Source organism: Watersipora subatra, chromosome 1 (genome assembly GCF_963576615.1).
Source record: "Watersipora subatra chromosome 1, tzWatSuba1.1, whole genome shotgun sequence".
NCBI classification, from domain to species: Eukaryota; Metazoa; Bryozoa; class Gymnolaemata; order Cheilostomatida; family Watersiporidae; genus Watersipora; species Watersipora subatra.
Window position 1 is genome coordinate 36402550 of NC_088708.1, and position 17376 is coordinate 36419925.

The following is a 17376-nucleotide window of genomic DNA, read 5'->3' on the forward strand; positions in this document are numbered from 1 at the left end:
GAAAAGATGTTTATATTTTCCCACGCAACAGGAGAAATGCAATATTGGCCAATATTAGAAGTAAAATGCACTGATATTCTTAGAATAATCAATTTTATTAATATAGTAATAATAGAAAACCAATACACAATTTTGTTTACATTTCAAAACGTCATAGGTAGAAATATCGAGAAGTTGTGGTATTTATATAGGTTTTTAGAAAATTTATTTAAAAAGTGTTTGGTCATGACAAACAACAACAATGAAAGGAAAATATTACACGTTTATATCTCTCCCTTGCAATAGGAGAAATGCAATGTTGGCCAATATTATAAGTAAAATGCACTGATATTATTAAAATAACCAATATTGTTAATATAGTACTGTAATACAGCAATAATAGAAAACCTATGAGCGAGATTTCTGCAAACTGCAGCAAAATAAAAGCTGTTATAAAAGTGTGATAAAGCTGTAGGCCTAATTTACTGTAACGTATGTAATTCAACAACAGTAAAGAAATATGTTTATTATAACTCTGAAATGCAAAATTAGAAGTAAAATGGCAAGCTACTGTGTACTATACACAGTTTGAAAGTTGGTTGCGTTGAATGTAGAATGGTTTTAATAAGCGATCTTTAACAGAAAGCGGATAGGAGCATTCACGCGTATAAAAATGTAGCAAAATAAAAAATGTTCTCGTCATGAAGGAGCGTTGTAGTTCGGCCCTAGCTTGTACATAAGTTGTAAAGACTTTCGGCTAACGTTTCAAATAATGAAACCTTCGGTGATTGGACAAAAAACACAGGCTGATAAACTGTGTACCACAATTTCGTACCTGTAAATCGGTCAACGCCTCAAACGGTTTACGTTTATTACAGAAACCTTCGAATAAATTCGAATACAAGTAAAAATGGCCATAGACTGATGAAATGAGCACGGTTTTCTCGTGAAATGCGCACTGTTAAATAGTTCTACAATCGGTCGCACGGCTTTATTGGCGTTTCAATTTTCGGTCTTAACTTTTATTAAACCGAGCTTTTCAAGCTTTTTGTGGCAATTTTCGTTCAAATTAATCTGTCTATTTGTGTATAATCCGATCAGATGGGTAAGTTTTAAAATAATACCGACGGTTTACAAAGACTTGGTAACATATTTAAATAGGTTTAAATGTGTTTTGTATCGTTATTATACTTTAACGACTTTACATTCCGATGCTTAAATTTTTTGATGAAATTTCTTGACGAGGGTTCGTCTCATTGTTGATGAATAATTTTCGTAAGTTCTGTGCACATGCATTTATCATAAAAACTCCCACACTTCCGCTCCGCTCGTGTGTTCGTGGGATAATTCTGAAATATGCGAGAGATTAACAAAATCTAAATGGTGTGGTGAAGAATGGCTGGATGAAAATTAAACAGGCAGTAAATGCTAAATATTCATATTCTTTATCCAATCAGCATCAGAATAGCAAAATGATGGAAAGAGCATATTGGCAATTCACTGTAGATAATAGACGGTGTGATCAAATTCCATTCTTTAATGGAAAAGCACTTTTAAGTTATCCTTGTTAGATGTCCTATTTTTATTGGAGACTTGGATCAGCCTAAAATCTGATCAAACTTCGATCAGCCCGTTGCTTGGGAGCTTTCATATCAATAGACTGTTCGCTCCCAATCATGCCATAGCGACGAGACTGACAGTGTATTGCCATATGTATACAGATGAGAGGCTCCCAATCATACCATAGCGATGAGACTGACAGTGTATTGCCATACGTATACAGATGAGTGTATTGCCATACGTATACAGATGAGGGGCTCCCCATCATACCATAGCGACAAGACTGACAGTGTATTGCCATACGTATACAGATGAGAGGCTCCCCATCATGCCATAGCGATGAGACTGACAGTGTATTGCCATACGTATACAGATGAGAGGATCCCAATCATACCATAGCGACGAGACTGACAGTGTATTGCCATACGTATACAGATGAGTGTATTGCCATACGTATACAGATGAGAGGCTCTCAATCAAGCCATAGCGACGAGACTGACAGTGTATTGCCATACGTATACAGATGAGAGGATCCCAATCATACCATAGCGACGAGACTGACAGTGTATTGCCATACGTATACAGATGAGGGGCTCTCAATCATACCATAGCGATGAGACTGACAGTGTATTGCCATACGTATACAGATGAGAGGATCCCAATCATACCATAGCGATGAGACTGACAGTGTATTGCCATACGTATACAGATGAGAGGCTCCCAATCATGCCATAGCGATGAGACTGACAGTGTATTGCCATACGTATACAGATGAGAGGATCCCAATCATACCATAGCGATGAGACTGACAGTGTATTGCCATAAGTATACAGATGAGTGTATTGCCATACGTATACAGATGAGAGGATCCCAATCATACCATAGCGATGAGACTGACAGTGTATTGCCATACGTATACAGATGAGTGTATTGCCATACGTATACAGATGAGAGGCTCCCAATCATGCCATAGCGATGAGACTGACAGTGTATTGCCATACGTATACAGATGAGAGGCTCCCAATCATACCATAGCGATGAGACTGACAGTGTATTGCCATACGTATACAGATGAGTGTATTGCCATACGTATACAGATGAGAGGCTCCCAATCATGCCATAGCGATGAGACTGACAGTGTATTGCCATACGTATACAGATGAGAGGCTCCCAATCATACCATAGCGATGAGACTGACAGTGTATTGCCATACGTATACAGATGAGTGTATTGCCATACATATACAGATGAGGGGCTCTCAATCATACCATAGCGACGAGACTGACAGTGTATTGCCATACGTATACAGATGAGTGTATTGCCATACGTATACAGATGAGGGGCTCCCATCATACCATAGCGATGAGACTGACAGTGTATTGCCATACGTATACAGATGAGAGGATCCCAATCATGCCATAGCGACGAGACTGACAGTGTATTGCCATACGTATACAGATGAGAGGCTCCCCATCATACCATAGCGATGAGACTGACAGTGTATTGCCATACGTATACAGATGAGAGGATCCCAATCATACCATAGCGATGAGACTGACAGTGTATTGCCATACGTATACAGATGAGAGGATCCCAATCATACCATAGCGATGAGACTGACAGTGTATTGCCATACGTATACAGATGAGAGGCTCCCAATCATGCCATAGCGACAAGACTGACAGTGTATTGCCATACGTATACAGATGAGGGGCTCCCAATCATGCCATAGCGACGAGACTGACAGTGTATTGCCATACGTATACAGATGAGTGTATTGCCATACGTATACAGATGAGAGGCTCCCAATCATGCCATAGCGATGAGACTGACAGTGTATTGCCATACGTATACAGATGAGAGGCTCCCAATCATACCATAGCGATGAGACTGACAGTGTATTGCCATACGTATACAGATGAGTGTATTGCCATACGTATACAGATGAGGGGCTCCCATCATACCATAGCGACGAGACTGACAGTGTATTGCCATACGTATACAGATGAGAGGCTCCCCATCATACCATAGCGACGAGACTGACAGTGTATTGCCATACGTATACAGATGAGGGGCTCCCAATCATGCCATAGCGACGAGACTGACAGTGTATTGCCATACGTATACAGATGAGAGGCTCCCAATCATACCATAGCGATGAGACTGACAGTGTATTGCCATACGTATACAGATGAGAGGATCCCATCATACCATAGCGACGAGACTGACAGTGTATTGCCATACGTATACAGATGAGAGGCTCCCAATCATGCCATAGCGATGAGACTGACAGTGTATTGCCATACGTATACAGATGAGAGGCTCCCCATCATACCATAGCGACGAGACACAGTGTATTGCCATACGTATACAGATGAGGGGATCCCAATCATGCCATAGCGACGAGACTGACAGTGTATTGCCATACGTATACAGATGAGAGGCTCCCCATCATACCATAGCGACGAGACTGACAGTGTATTGCCATACGTATACAGATGAGGGGATCCCAATCATGCCATAGCGACGAGACTGACAGTGTATTGCCATACGTATACAGATGAGAGGCTCTCAATCATGCCATAGCGACAAGACTGACAGTGTATTGCCATACGTATACAGATGAGAGGCTCCCAATCATACCATAGCGATGAGACTGACAGTGTATTGCCATACGTATACAGATGAGAGGCTCCCAATCATACCATAGCGATGAGACTGACAGTGTATTGCCATACGTATACAGATGAGAGGCTCCCAATCATGCCATAGCGATGAGACTGACAGTGTATTGCCATACGTATACAGATGAGGGGCTCCCAATCATGCCATAGCGACGAGACTGACAGTGTATTGCCATACGTATACAGATGAGAGGCTCCCAATCATACCATAGCGATGAGACTGACAGTGTATTGCCATACGTATACAGATGAGAGGATCCCATCATACCATAGCGACGAGACTGACAGTGTATTGCCATACGTATACAGATGAGAGGCTCCCAATCATGCCATAGCGATGAGACTGACAGTGTATTGCCATACGTATACAGATGAGGGGCTCCCAATCATGCCATAGCGACGAGACTGACAGTGTATTGCCATACGTATACAGATGAGAGGCTCCCAATCATACCATAGCGATGAGACTGACAGTGTATTGCCATACGTATACAGATGAGAGGCTCCCAATCATACCATAGCGATGAGACTGACAGTGTATTGCCATACGTATACAGATGAGAGGATCCCATCATACCATAGCGACGAGACTGACAGTGTATTGCCATACGTATACAGATGAGAGGCTCCCAATCATACCATAGCGATGAGACTGACAGTGTATTGCCATACGTATACAGATGAGGGGCTCCCAATCATGCCATAGCGACGAGACTGACAGTGTATTGCCATACGTATACAGATGAGAGGCTCCCAATCATACCATAGCGATGAGACTGACAGTGTATTGCCATACGTATACAGATGAGAGGATCCCATCATACCATAGCGACGAGACTGACAGTGTATTGCCATACGTATACAGATGAGAGGCTCCCAATCATGCCATAGCGATGAGACTGACAGTGTATTGCCATACGTATACAGATGAGAGGCTCCCCATCATACCATAGCGACGAGACACAGTGTATTGCCATACGTATACAGATGAGGGGATCCCAATCATGCCATAGCGACGAGACTGACAGTGTATTGCCATACGTATACAGATGAGAGGCTCCCCATCATACCATAGCGACGAGACTGACAGTGTATTGCCATACGTATACAGATGAGGGGATCCCAATCATGCCATAGCGATGAGACTGACAGTGTATTGCCATACGTATACAGATGAGAGGCTCCCAATCAAGCCATAGCGATGAGACTGACAGTGTATTGCCATACGTATACAGATGAGAGGCTCCCAATCATACCATAACGATGAGACTGACAGTGTATTGCCATACGTATACAGATGAGAGGCTCTCAATCATGCCATAGCCACAAGACTGACAGTGTATTGCCATACATATACAGATGAGTGTATTGCCATACGTATACAGATGAGAGGCTCCCAATCATACCATAGCGACAAGACTGACAGTGTATTGCCATACGTATACAGATGAGTGTATTGCCATACGTATACAGATGAGAGGCTCCCAATCATACCATAGCGACGAGACTGACAGTATATTGCCATACGTATACAGATGAGAGGCTCTCAATCATACCATAGCGACGAGACTGACAGTGTATTGCCATACGTATACAGATGAGAGGCTCTCAATCATACCATAGCGACGAGACTGACAGTGTATTGCCATACGTATACAGATGAGTGTATTGCCATACGTATACAGATGAGAGGCTCTCAATCATACCATAGCGACGAGACTGACAGTGTATTGCCATACGTATACAGATGAGAGGCTCTCAATCATACCATAGCGACGAGACTGACAGTGTATTGCCATACGTATACAGATGAGTGTATTGCCATACGTATACAGATGAGTGTATTGCCATACGTATACAGATGCCATCAAAAATCCATGATTCAGTGAAGCTGCGATAGTTGAAGCTGTGAAGGAGGCGTAACTGTATAGCACCTATGACTTATTAATGATGCAATATACATAATATATATTACACATAATACACGTATATATTATACAGTGCACCTTCAGGATACGATTTTAATCCATTCCCGGTTTGGCATCGTATGGTGAAAAGATTGTAGAGGGGTATAGAAACCATAGTCATTATATAATGCAAACATTCCTTGGTAAAAATCACTAAAATTTTATACAAGTACTGTACATGTTACTAAATACACTATAGTTACCTACAGTAACTTTAGTGTATTTATTGGTTACGATCAGCATGAAAATGTAACGTTACAATGTGCTATCACTGTAGAGAGTTCTTACCTTCAAGACAGATATTCATATAACATAAACTTTGAATTCACTTTAAATAAGTTTAGTTTACTAAACACACACTTAGGGGTAAGTTTTAGCATGTATTTTTAACTATTTTACTGAGTTTTAACTTTTTATCACTAAATTTTTATCACTTATTAGTTTCTGGATTCGTTTTCACTATAACTTTTAGCCGACCTGATTAAAACCTTATTCAACCTAATTTGTCCAGAAATCCCGAGCGATGCTGTTCTAAAAAATGTTCTGTTTAATACGTATTAAAGCGGATTTTTGGTAGCAGGTCAAAAGAAGTTGTCTGACCACTGACCTTCTGTTTGAAGGGATCGCAACTCCCACTTTGCTGTTGGTTTTCAATGTAAAATAATTATTACTGTTTTATACGAGAAATGCTGAACTGAGAGAAATCGATCATCGCGTTTCTTTCAGACGTTGTGAAAATAATTTTTAACTAACAGCATTTCGGCGTTGTTGTTATTTCGACGTACATAATAAGCACACCAACTGGCAAATTTGAACTCTGGCGAAAATTTTGATGAAATCGTGTGGTGAAATTAGATTCGTCTGCCGAGGTAAAAAATTCATCGTGTTCTACTTCGTAAGATGGCAAAATCGTATAACAGGTTAGTCGTATCCTGAAGGTGCACTGTATATGTTAGCAGTACTTTAAGAATTACAATAGTGTAACATATAAGTAAACAGTACCTGAAAAACTGTATACAATCTTACAAGACAATGCAGCTCTGATGAAATAGTACAAATGTATGACCCTGAGCAATAGGCATGAGTGCGGTTATCACATGCGGACCATGTAGTATGTGGTAAAGCGTCTTAGGGCAGCTGCTACAACTCATGTTCTCTCTATCAGACATGTCTGTCTAATACCAAATCTATCATGTGTCTCACACAACTATTACACATTCTGATCGTATTACATACCAAATCTATAATAATCACAGTGATTTACATAGTGGCACTGATGCACATGGATGCTCAGTGCAGGAACTGGTACTGACTAAATGCTGCTGCATTGGTAACTGGTGAAGCTCCCTCTGCTCAAACTCGTCTCTTATTGCCCCTGATTCCCCCCTGCTGGCCTCTGCTCCCATATCCAGTCATACATGTAGTTGTTCCCATTGTATTCCATCTCGCATCTCTAATGCTGTGTGAGAATATTAGATTAAGGACAACTTTCTCATTCACCTCATAAATCTCCCTCATCTAGTTCACCTGTTTCATACTAACCCTGTCATTCCTGCTGTTCAGTTGAAATGCCGCTTGGGGACCCCCGATTAGCGCTTGCTCGCCAATTGCTGACACACATTTTTTTTAAATATTCGGGACTAAAATATTGATCTATGATCGCTATGTTTGATCGGCTAGTACTAGCTAGGGGTCCCTAGGGTGTTTCCTTTTACTCACCTCTTTATGTTGTGTTTTTAGATGCATGTTTTTTGTTATTCTTTTTGTTGTAGCTCCTTGCTTTGCTTACTGCACTCAGTCTGCGTTGTACTCGTCTGCGTTGTACTCGATTGGCTGTCTTACTAATGAGACCATTTGCTTGCCTTTAAAGATTGCTAGAATAAGTTCCTGGAAACGATCTGTGAAACCGATATCAGCATGTAGCCAGGTCTTTTACATCACAGTCTAATCACCATCTTTCTGGCCGTTTCAAGCAGTAGTCTTCTGGTGATTTGACCCGTTCCCTATTTAAAAAACACCTACTTTCAGATTAGTCGACTGTCCACAGATGTATACTTCTATTTATCACTGTTTGAGTCAGCTGACCAATGAATAGGCAGCATACTCACCTGTCGTATAGAAGAACTTTGTAAAAGTCATAGCTGAACTTTGCAGTTGTGGTATTGAATAAGGCTAAATTGTTGTTGGCAGACGGAGGGCCTCCCCTGCTGCATCTCCTCTGACGTTTTCTAGTAATATCACAATTCCAATAAGTATGCTTATATTCAAAAAGTGCGATATGCTTTCCACTCATGGACGGAGTTTGAGGTCAAAGCTTGTTTCACGAGGTCGTCTTGTACTTGCATGGGCATTAACTTATCTCTGCTTTTTTAGCAGATTGTTATTCTGGAAATTGATCGAGGTAGGTCATATGTATTCAGATAATCAGTTGAGACAGTAGATTTATTGCAATTTATCAGTAGAACATGTATTCACTTGGCATCAAGTTACCAGAAGGCTAATGCTTTGAATGTCCTGAACTTTGGTTACTATATGTAAACGACTTGGATGCATAAGCAAATGTTAGCAGATTGTTTTCAGTGATCAGAGTTGAAGAAGACCTTACATTGACAGACATCTCACATTACTGTATGATTTTGACATTTTGTGTTCTGCATGTGCATAGTTAAACATTCTGATGTTTTCTTGCCCACGAGAGTACTGTGTGTTATGGAATGCTTAACTCTTTCACTGCCGTATGGGCATTTATGCGAAATCTATGGTCGGCTGCTGTATGCACATTTTTGTGAATTTTCCAACAATTGAGTAGTAACTTAATTTTATTATTTGTTGACAACATAGCCAATGATCTTTAAGATTTTTATGGTATTAATAGTGTTGTCCGAAGATTACTCTATAAAATTAGCCTAAACTCACAAAGCAATTTAATCTTTTGTCTGGGAATTTCTAACTCAAAGACATACATTTTTCTCTTTCTCACATTCGAACTATTTAGTGTTATTACGGCTTTCGTAAGTACCTTCCGAGTTAGAAAACAAAAAATTACTTATGTTGATGCCATTATAACCCGTTCAAATTTTAGTAATTACCCTAGGACACTTATGTATTCGCGGCATCTAACTTTCGCATTTTCGCGGTGTAATCCTCTCGCGAAAATTTAATGAGCGAAACTAAACTATCATAACGAACAAACGCGAAGTTAAATAGCTTTGTTCATTGATATCCACAATACAATCGTAATATTAGAAATGCAGGCAACTTTCGTCTGTGGTTAGGATAAATGGGAAATTTCTGGTAAATTCATTATAGCTAATACACCAACTGAGCAGCATGGCAAAGCAATATCAGTTTAGCCACCGAATTTGTAACTGATGAGGATGAAAGTCTGGTAGGTGAAGTCGTAAAATTGAAGAATAATTATTGCAGTGGTGAATTTTATTACCATCCAAAAACAATATCAACCCTCATCAGGTTCAACCACATTATTTTTTTCACTGCCAACCATGCACAAATTGGTTACCGGCCTAGTGCCAGCCATTTTACCGAAATTGTCGATATTGCTTCATGATATGTATACAGTATTTTTCAAGTTCTACTTTAATTATCTGTATAATCACGAAAATCTAAATTGGCTATTATGTCATCAACAACTAATTACCTGTTTTATGACTCGTGCGGGGTAGTTAATGAACTCCCAGAAAAATGTTCGTTTTTAGATTAGAAATTCTCAAACAAAAGTTTAAAATTGCTTCGTTGTTTTAGGCTGATTTTATAGAGAACTCTTCGGACAACACAGTCAATTTCATAAGACACTTAAAGACTGTGGGTTATGTGGTCAACAAATAATAAAATCAGGTTACCAGACAATTGCTGAGAAAGTCCAAAAATGCGTTTATGGCAGTGGCCCCTAGAATACGCATAAATGCGTTTATGGCAGCGTAAGGGTTATACAGTTTTGGTTGTGAAGTTGGTTGTTACCTATCTATTTTCTTCTTCTTGGGATTCGAGTGTGAAAGTCACGGCAGGAGGGACCTAGACGTCATTGATAGTCTAAGAAACAAATGGCAGCAAGTGATCAAATTGAATTGTCGATCTCACCCACACATTTCAACCTGTGGTTTACAAATACAAACTATTTCCAAATTGAATTTTTTTCTTATTAGTGAACTGGACCTGAGGAATGTAATGTTTTTTCCACTGAATTTATTTTCACACCACTATATTTTCGCACTCATCTGAGCCGCGAAATTAAGTAGCAGCACTGACTCTGATGTTGGTGAAAGTAATAGCTTTGTAAGAGTGAGGAACATTGTAGAGGATCGTTTTAGTTTCATAGCGATCGTAGCTTCACATAGCTTTAGCAATGTGCCAAGTATAGATACATTGAATGTTTTGCATAGCAGTGTGTATTAACATGTCTAAATAAAATATGTAACAAGAATGTTTTAGATAGTTTAAAGTTGAAAAAAATTGTATACATATCATGAAGCACAATCAGCAAATTTCGGTAAAATGGCTGGAGGTAATACGATAGCTAAATTTGTACATGGATGGCAGTGAAAGAGTTAATACAGTTTAGGATAGGATGCAAGAATAGGGCAGTTCATGAACGACTCCTAGCAACATAGCCTACTAAGAAATTATTAACTGTCAGACTATAACGGTGATGAATAAGTTTGTCTTTCAAGTTTCCAAAATTTAAGCCGATATGAACCATATAATCTGTATTTGCATTTTATATTTTCCAAGAGCTGTTAGCAGTGCATCTAGTAGAAAAATTAATATAAGAATATAGATTATTTTTACAGAATCATAGCAAGCGCTAACAGGAGCTCATCCGCTTGGCGCACATATTTGTATTATATGCCACAGCTCTGACCTATGGAATGAAACCAGCTGATGATGATGCAGATTCTTTGGAAGTGGTGTTGGACAATACTCTGCACTCAAAGATGCCGCATGTAGAGATGGTAAAGGCTGCCCACACAGATGAGGATGATGAAACTCCTCTTCCAGCTCCTGGTACTGGCATTGTAGTTTTAGATGTTTCATTGGATTTTAGACCAACTGTCAGTCCGAAGCCTGCATCCTGCGTGAAGCCACACATCAATGGCTAAGCTTGGTTTTCTATCGTCGCATAATCCATAATCACTGAATGATGTTTGAAAACCATTTAATGTCATTATGGGTGCTGAAGAATGTCATCTAAGACAACAACTTCAGCCTTGGGAATATAAATGTAGCTATTACTACATGCCTTGGTTATTACCTCTCCATACCCGTTCTATGGACAGCATGCAACTTTTATATCTTTTAGTCAAAGAGTTGAGTGAAGAGGAGAAGCAACAGATAATGATGACGGAAGAGTATAAGAGATTTTTGGATCGTTCCTCTCGAGTCGTTGAGAGGGCCCTCACACAAGATACAGACATTTTTGTAGATTACACAGGCGAGATATCTGACGAAGGGTGAGTACATTGTGTCACCTATCATCAGGGTCAACTTGTATGACCTACCTCCAAGGTCAAGTTGTATTGCCTAACGCCAGGGTCAAGCTGTATCACCTAGCCTGTCTTGACAAACTGTTGTTTTTGCGGAGTTGTTCCCCTGTCAAGCAAGCGAGCAACACAACAGCTTGTCATAAGACGTACTGCACCTGATGCACCAGTTGCACTGAAAGGGAGTTGTTCTCTTCCGTCTATGCGGCTTGGTTGCGATGTTATGGCAGTCGCTCCATTGGTAGTCATAACGAATTTCACGCAAAAACTTATGTAGAACAAATAAGATTACAATGTTTAACCAGCGACCAGTCTCTGCGGTAAACCTTGGTAGAACTTGAGAACTTAGGCAACAACCGACTAAACAAGTCGTTATTTGTGCGCTCAGTCAGTTTTATTTCTATTTTTGTATCAGTCAGTTTTATTTGTTCTTATGGATTTTATTTTCAATTTATTTTATAAATTCTACTAACGACTACAACAGAGACTGGTCTTTGATTAAACGTTGCAATCTTATTTTTTTCTACATAAATTTTTGCGCGAAAGCCATTATGATTACCAATGGAGCAACCGCCATAACATCGCAGCCAAGCCGCATAGACGGAAGAGAACAACTCCCTTTCAGTGCAGCTGATGCATCAGCTGCAGTACGTCTTGTGACAAGCTGTTGTGTTGCTCGCCCGCTCGACGGGGTGACAACTCCGCCAAAACAACAGTTTGTCAAGACAGGCTATGTATCGCCTAACACCAGAGTCAAGTTGTATCAGCTAACGCCAAGGTCAAGTTGTATCAATTAACACCAGGGTCAAGTTGTATCAGCTAACTCCATATCAAGTTGTATTACCTAACATCATTGCAAAGTTTTCCACATACGGAGTCGTCTGCCCTGTTGTTTTTTATGAAATGCATACGTCTAGACTGGCTCAATCACATAGTGAATGGATGTTGTGATGGATGAGTTGACTGCATTCTCTCAGTTAACTGTTCTTACATGATTTATTGTTTTGTTCAGAGATCACCTTGGGGAAAAACTTAAACAGCAGAGGGTTTTCTATGATGAGCATTGGACTAAACACCGACTCGTCACATGCCTGGACTGGTCTAAGCAGGTACTTGTCACTGTTTGGTGCTAAAGTTGACAGGTTTAAGCAGGTACTCGAGGGAGGGGTTTAACGTTGACTAGTCCAAACAGGTACTCAATGCTGTTTGGTTTTGAAGTTGTCTGAAGTGAGCAGGTGCTTGTAGCTGTTTGGTGTTGAAGTTGACTGGCTAAGCAGGTGCCCATAGGAGTATTGTCCTTAGATGGCTGGTCTGAAATTGATTCACGAAATACTCTATTTCATTAATAATAGAGATCTAGCTGAAGTTATATCTCTAATAGCAGTTGCTTATCGATTAGAAATATATTAGAGATATATATTTATAAATATTAGAGATATATTATTGTCTCATTGTATTCAAGTTTGATATTGTAGTTGACAAACCTCTATTATGATCTTTTACAGTAAAGACTTGCATTCGATAACCTTTTATTATGATCAACAATAGATATTATGAAATATATGAAACTTAATCCATCACGAAGTGATGAGGGAGTTACGATTGATATCCTGTAGCATTGAATGATTCAGCGAACAATATTTCTCATGGAAATGAGCTATCTAGATTTCCATTCACATGAAAATCTTCTTTTCCTTCTATTTTGCATATGGCTTCTGGTGACCTTTTCACCTATATTAAGGATTCAATCTGTTAATTTTGTTGTAATGTTAGCCAATTCATTTTAGTACCAAGAACTTCTACTCGCCTCATACAGCACCAACCCTGAACTCCCGCACGAACCCGAAGGAGTTTGTCTTGTTTGGAACTCTATGTTTAAAAAGGAATCGCCAGAATACATATTTCACTGTCAGGTCAGTTGCGTTTCTTGCCATGTCGTCATGTGCATTGACTGGAAATGGCCTCGCTATGATCATAAGAGAGGATTAGCACCCTAATAACAGATAGAGACACACTCGACAGTTTACATTTGAAATTCGTCAGCTTTTATCAACGTTGGTTGTACACTCCCCCCCTTCCTCTATACATTGTTTTCAGTGCCACGCAATACCCCAACGATATTCAGTTTTTGTTGCAGAGCGCTGTCACTACATGCTGCTTTGCGGCTTTTCATCCCAACCTTTATGTGGGTGGCACATACTCAGGCCAGGTGGTCGTCTGGGACAACAGGAGCAACAAACGAATGCCTGTTCAGCGAACACCCCTCTCAGCCTCTGCTCATACAGTAAGTCTCTATCAATAACCTTCTCTCTTAGCCTCTGCTCATACAGTGAGTCTCTATCAATAATCATCTCTCTCACCTTCTGCTCATACAGTATGTCTCTATCAATAATCATCTCTCTCAACCTCTGCTCATACAGTAAGTCTCTATCAATAATCATCTCTCTCAACCTCTGCTCATACAGTAAGTCTCTATCAATAATCATCTCTCTCACCTTCTGCTCATACAGTAAGTCTCTATCAATAATCATCTCTCTCAACCTCTGCTCATACAATAAGTCTCTATCAATAATCATCTCTCTCAACCTCTGCCTTTACAATAAGTCTCTATCAATAATCATCTCTCTCACCTTCTGCCTTTACAGTAGGTCTCTATCAATAATCATCTCTCTCACCTTCTGCCTTTACAATAAGTCTCTATCAATAATCATCTCTCTCAACCTCTGCTCATACAATAAGTCTCTATCAATAATCATCTCTCTCAACCTCTGCCTTTACAATAAGTCTCTATCAATAATCATCTCTCTCAACCTCTGCTCATACAGTAAGTCTCTATCAATAATCATCTCTCTCAACCTCTGCTCATACAGTAAGTCTCTATCAATAATCATCTCTCTCAACCTCTGCCTTTACAATAAGTCTCTATCAATAATCATCTCTCTCACCTTCTGCTCATACAGTAAGTCTCTATCAATAATCATCTCTCTCAACCTCTGCTCATACAGTAAGTCTCTATCAATAATCATCTCTCTCAACCTCTGCCTTTACAATAAGTCTCTATCAATAATCATCTCTCTCAACCTCTGCTCATACAATAAGTCTCTATCAATAATCATCTCTCTCAACCTCTGCTCATACAATAAGTCTCAATCAATAATCATCTCTCTCAACCTCTGCCTTTACAATAAGTCTCTATCAATAATCATCTCTCTCAACCTCTGCTCATACAATAAGTCTCTATCAATAATCATCTCTCTCAACCTCTGCTCATACAGTGAGTCCCTATCAATAATCATCTCTCTCAACCTCTGCCTTTACACTAAGTCTCTATCAATAATCATCTCTCTCAACCTCTGCTCATACAGTGAGTCTCTATCAATAATCATCTCTCTCACCTTCTGCTCATACAGTAAGTCTCAATCAATAATCATCTCTCTCAACCTCTGCCTTTACAATAAGTCTCTATCAATAATCATCTCTCTCAACCTCTGCTCATACAATAAGTCTCTATCAATAATCATCTCTCTCAACCTCTGCCTTTACAATAAGTCTCTATCAATAATCATCTCTCTCACCTTCTGCTCATACAGTAAGTCTCTATCAATAATCATCTCTCTTAGCCTCTGCTCATACAGTGAGTCTCTATCAATAATCATCTCTCTCACCTTCTGCTCATACAGTGAGTCTCAATCAATAATCATCTCTCTCAACCTCTGCTCATACAGTAAGTCTCTATCAATAATCATCTCTCTCAACCTCTGCTCATACAGTAAGTCTCTATCAATAATCATCTCTCTCAACCTCTGCCTTTACAATAAGTCTCTATCAATAATCATCTCTCTCACCTTCTGCTCATACAGTAAGTCTCTATCAATAATCATCTCTCTCAACCTCTGCTCATACAGTAAGTCTCTATCAATGATCATCTCTCTCACCTTCTGCTCATACAGTAAGTCTCTATCAATAATCATCTCTCTCAACCTCTGCTCATACAGTAAGTCTCAATCAATAATCATCTCTCTCACCTTCTGCTCATACAGTAAGTCTCAATCAATAATCATCTCTCTCAACCTCTGCCTTTACAATAAGTCTCTATCAATAATCATCTCTCTCAACCTCTGCTCATACAATAAGTCTCTATCAATAATCATCTCTCTCAACCTCTGCCTTTACACTAAGTCTCTATCAATAATCATCTCTCTCAACCTCTGCCTTTACAATAAGTCCCTATCAATAATCATCTCTCTCAACCTCTGCTCATACAATAAGTCTCTATCAATAATCATCTCTCTCAACCTCTGCCTTTACAATAAGTCTCTATCAATAATCATCTCTCTCAACCTCTGCTCATACAATAAGTCTCTATCAATAATCATCTCTCTCAACCTCTGCCTTTACAATAAGTCTCTATCAATAATCATCTCTCTCAACCTCTGCTCATACAGTAAGTCTCTATCAATAATCATCTCTCTCAACCTCTGCTCATACAGTAAGTCTCTATCAATAATCATCTCTCTCAACCTCTGCCTTTACAATAAGTCTCTATCAATAATCATCTCTCTCACCTTCTGCTCATACAGTAAGTCTCTATCAATAATCATCTCTCTCAGCCTCTGCTCATACAGTAAGTCTCTATCAATAATCATCTCTCTCACCTTCTGCTCATACAGTAAGTCTCTATCAATAATCATCTCTCTCACCTTCTGCTCATACAGTGAGTCTCTATCAATAATCATCTCTCTCAACCTCTGCTCATACAGTGAGTCTCTATCAATAATCATCTCTCTCAACCTCTGCTCATACAGTAAGTCTCTATCAATAATCATCTCTCTCAACCTCTGCCTTTACACAAAGTCTCTATCAATAATCATCTCTCTCAACCTCTGCTCATACAGTAAGTCTCAATCAATAATCATCTCTCTCACCTTCTGCTCATACAGTGAGTCTCAATCAATAATCATCTCTCTCAACCTCTGCCTTTACAATAAGTCTCTATCAATAATCATCTCTCTCAACCTCTGCTCATACAATAAGTCTCTATCAATAATCATCTCTCTCAACCTCTGCCTTTACACTAAGTCTCTATCAATAATCATCTCTCTCAACCTCTGCTCATACAGTAAGTCTCTATCAATAATCATCTCTCTCAACCTCTGCTCATACAGTAAGTCTCTATCAATAATCATCTCTCTCACCTTCTGCTCATACAGTAAGTCTCAATCAATAATCATCTCTCTCAACCTCTGCCTTTACAATAAGTCTCTATCAATAATCATCTCTCTCAACCTCTGCTCATACAATAAGTCTCTATCAATAATCATCTCTCTCAACCTCTGCTCATACAGTGAGTCTCTATCAATAATCATCTCTCTCACCTTCTGCTCATACAGTAAGTCTCAATCAATAATCATCTCTCTCAACCTCTGCCTTTACAATAAGTCTCTATCAATAATCATCTCTCTCAACCTCTGCTCATACAATAAGTCTCTATCAATAATCATCTCTCTCAACCTCTGCCTTTACACTAAGTCTCTATCAATAATCATCTCTCTCAACCTCTGCCTTTACAATAAGTCCCTATCAATAATCATCTCTCTCAACCTCTGCTCATACAATAAGTCTCTATCAATAATCATCTCTCTCAACCTCTGCTCATACAGTAAGTCTCTATCAATAACCTTCTCTCTC

General features: G+C 39.4%; 1 protein-coding gene across 5 annotated transcripts in view; it reads left to right on the plus strand.

Annotated features, from left to right (window-relative positions):
- Nucleotides 1-17376, plus strand: part of LOC137385590 (cytoplasmic dynein 1 intermediate chain 2-like) — an 86037-nt gene that overhangs the window by 56584 nt on the left and 12077 nt on the right. For 4 of the 5 annotated variants that reach the window (XM_068072080.1, XM_068072081.1, XM_068072082.1 and 1 more), the window contains 5 exons: nucleotides 11063-11212; nucleotides 11508-11658; nucleotides 12701-12797; nucleotides 13476-13601; nucleotides 13826-13972. In XM_068072080.1, coding sequence (XP_067928181.1) covers nucleotides 11063-11212; nucleotides 11508-11658; nucleotides 12701-12797; nucleotides 13476-13601; nucleotides 13826-13972 — 671 coding nt within the window. The remainder of the gene's footprint in view (nucleotides 1-11062; nucleotides 11213-11507; nucleotides 11659-12700; nucleotides 12798-13475; nucleotides 13602-13825; nucleotides 13973-17376) is intronic. The other variant, XM_068072084.1, reaches the window with a different exon arrangement.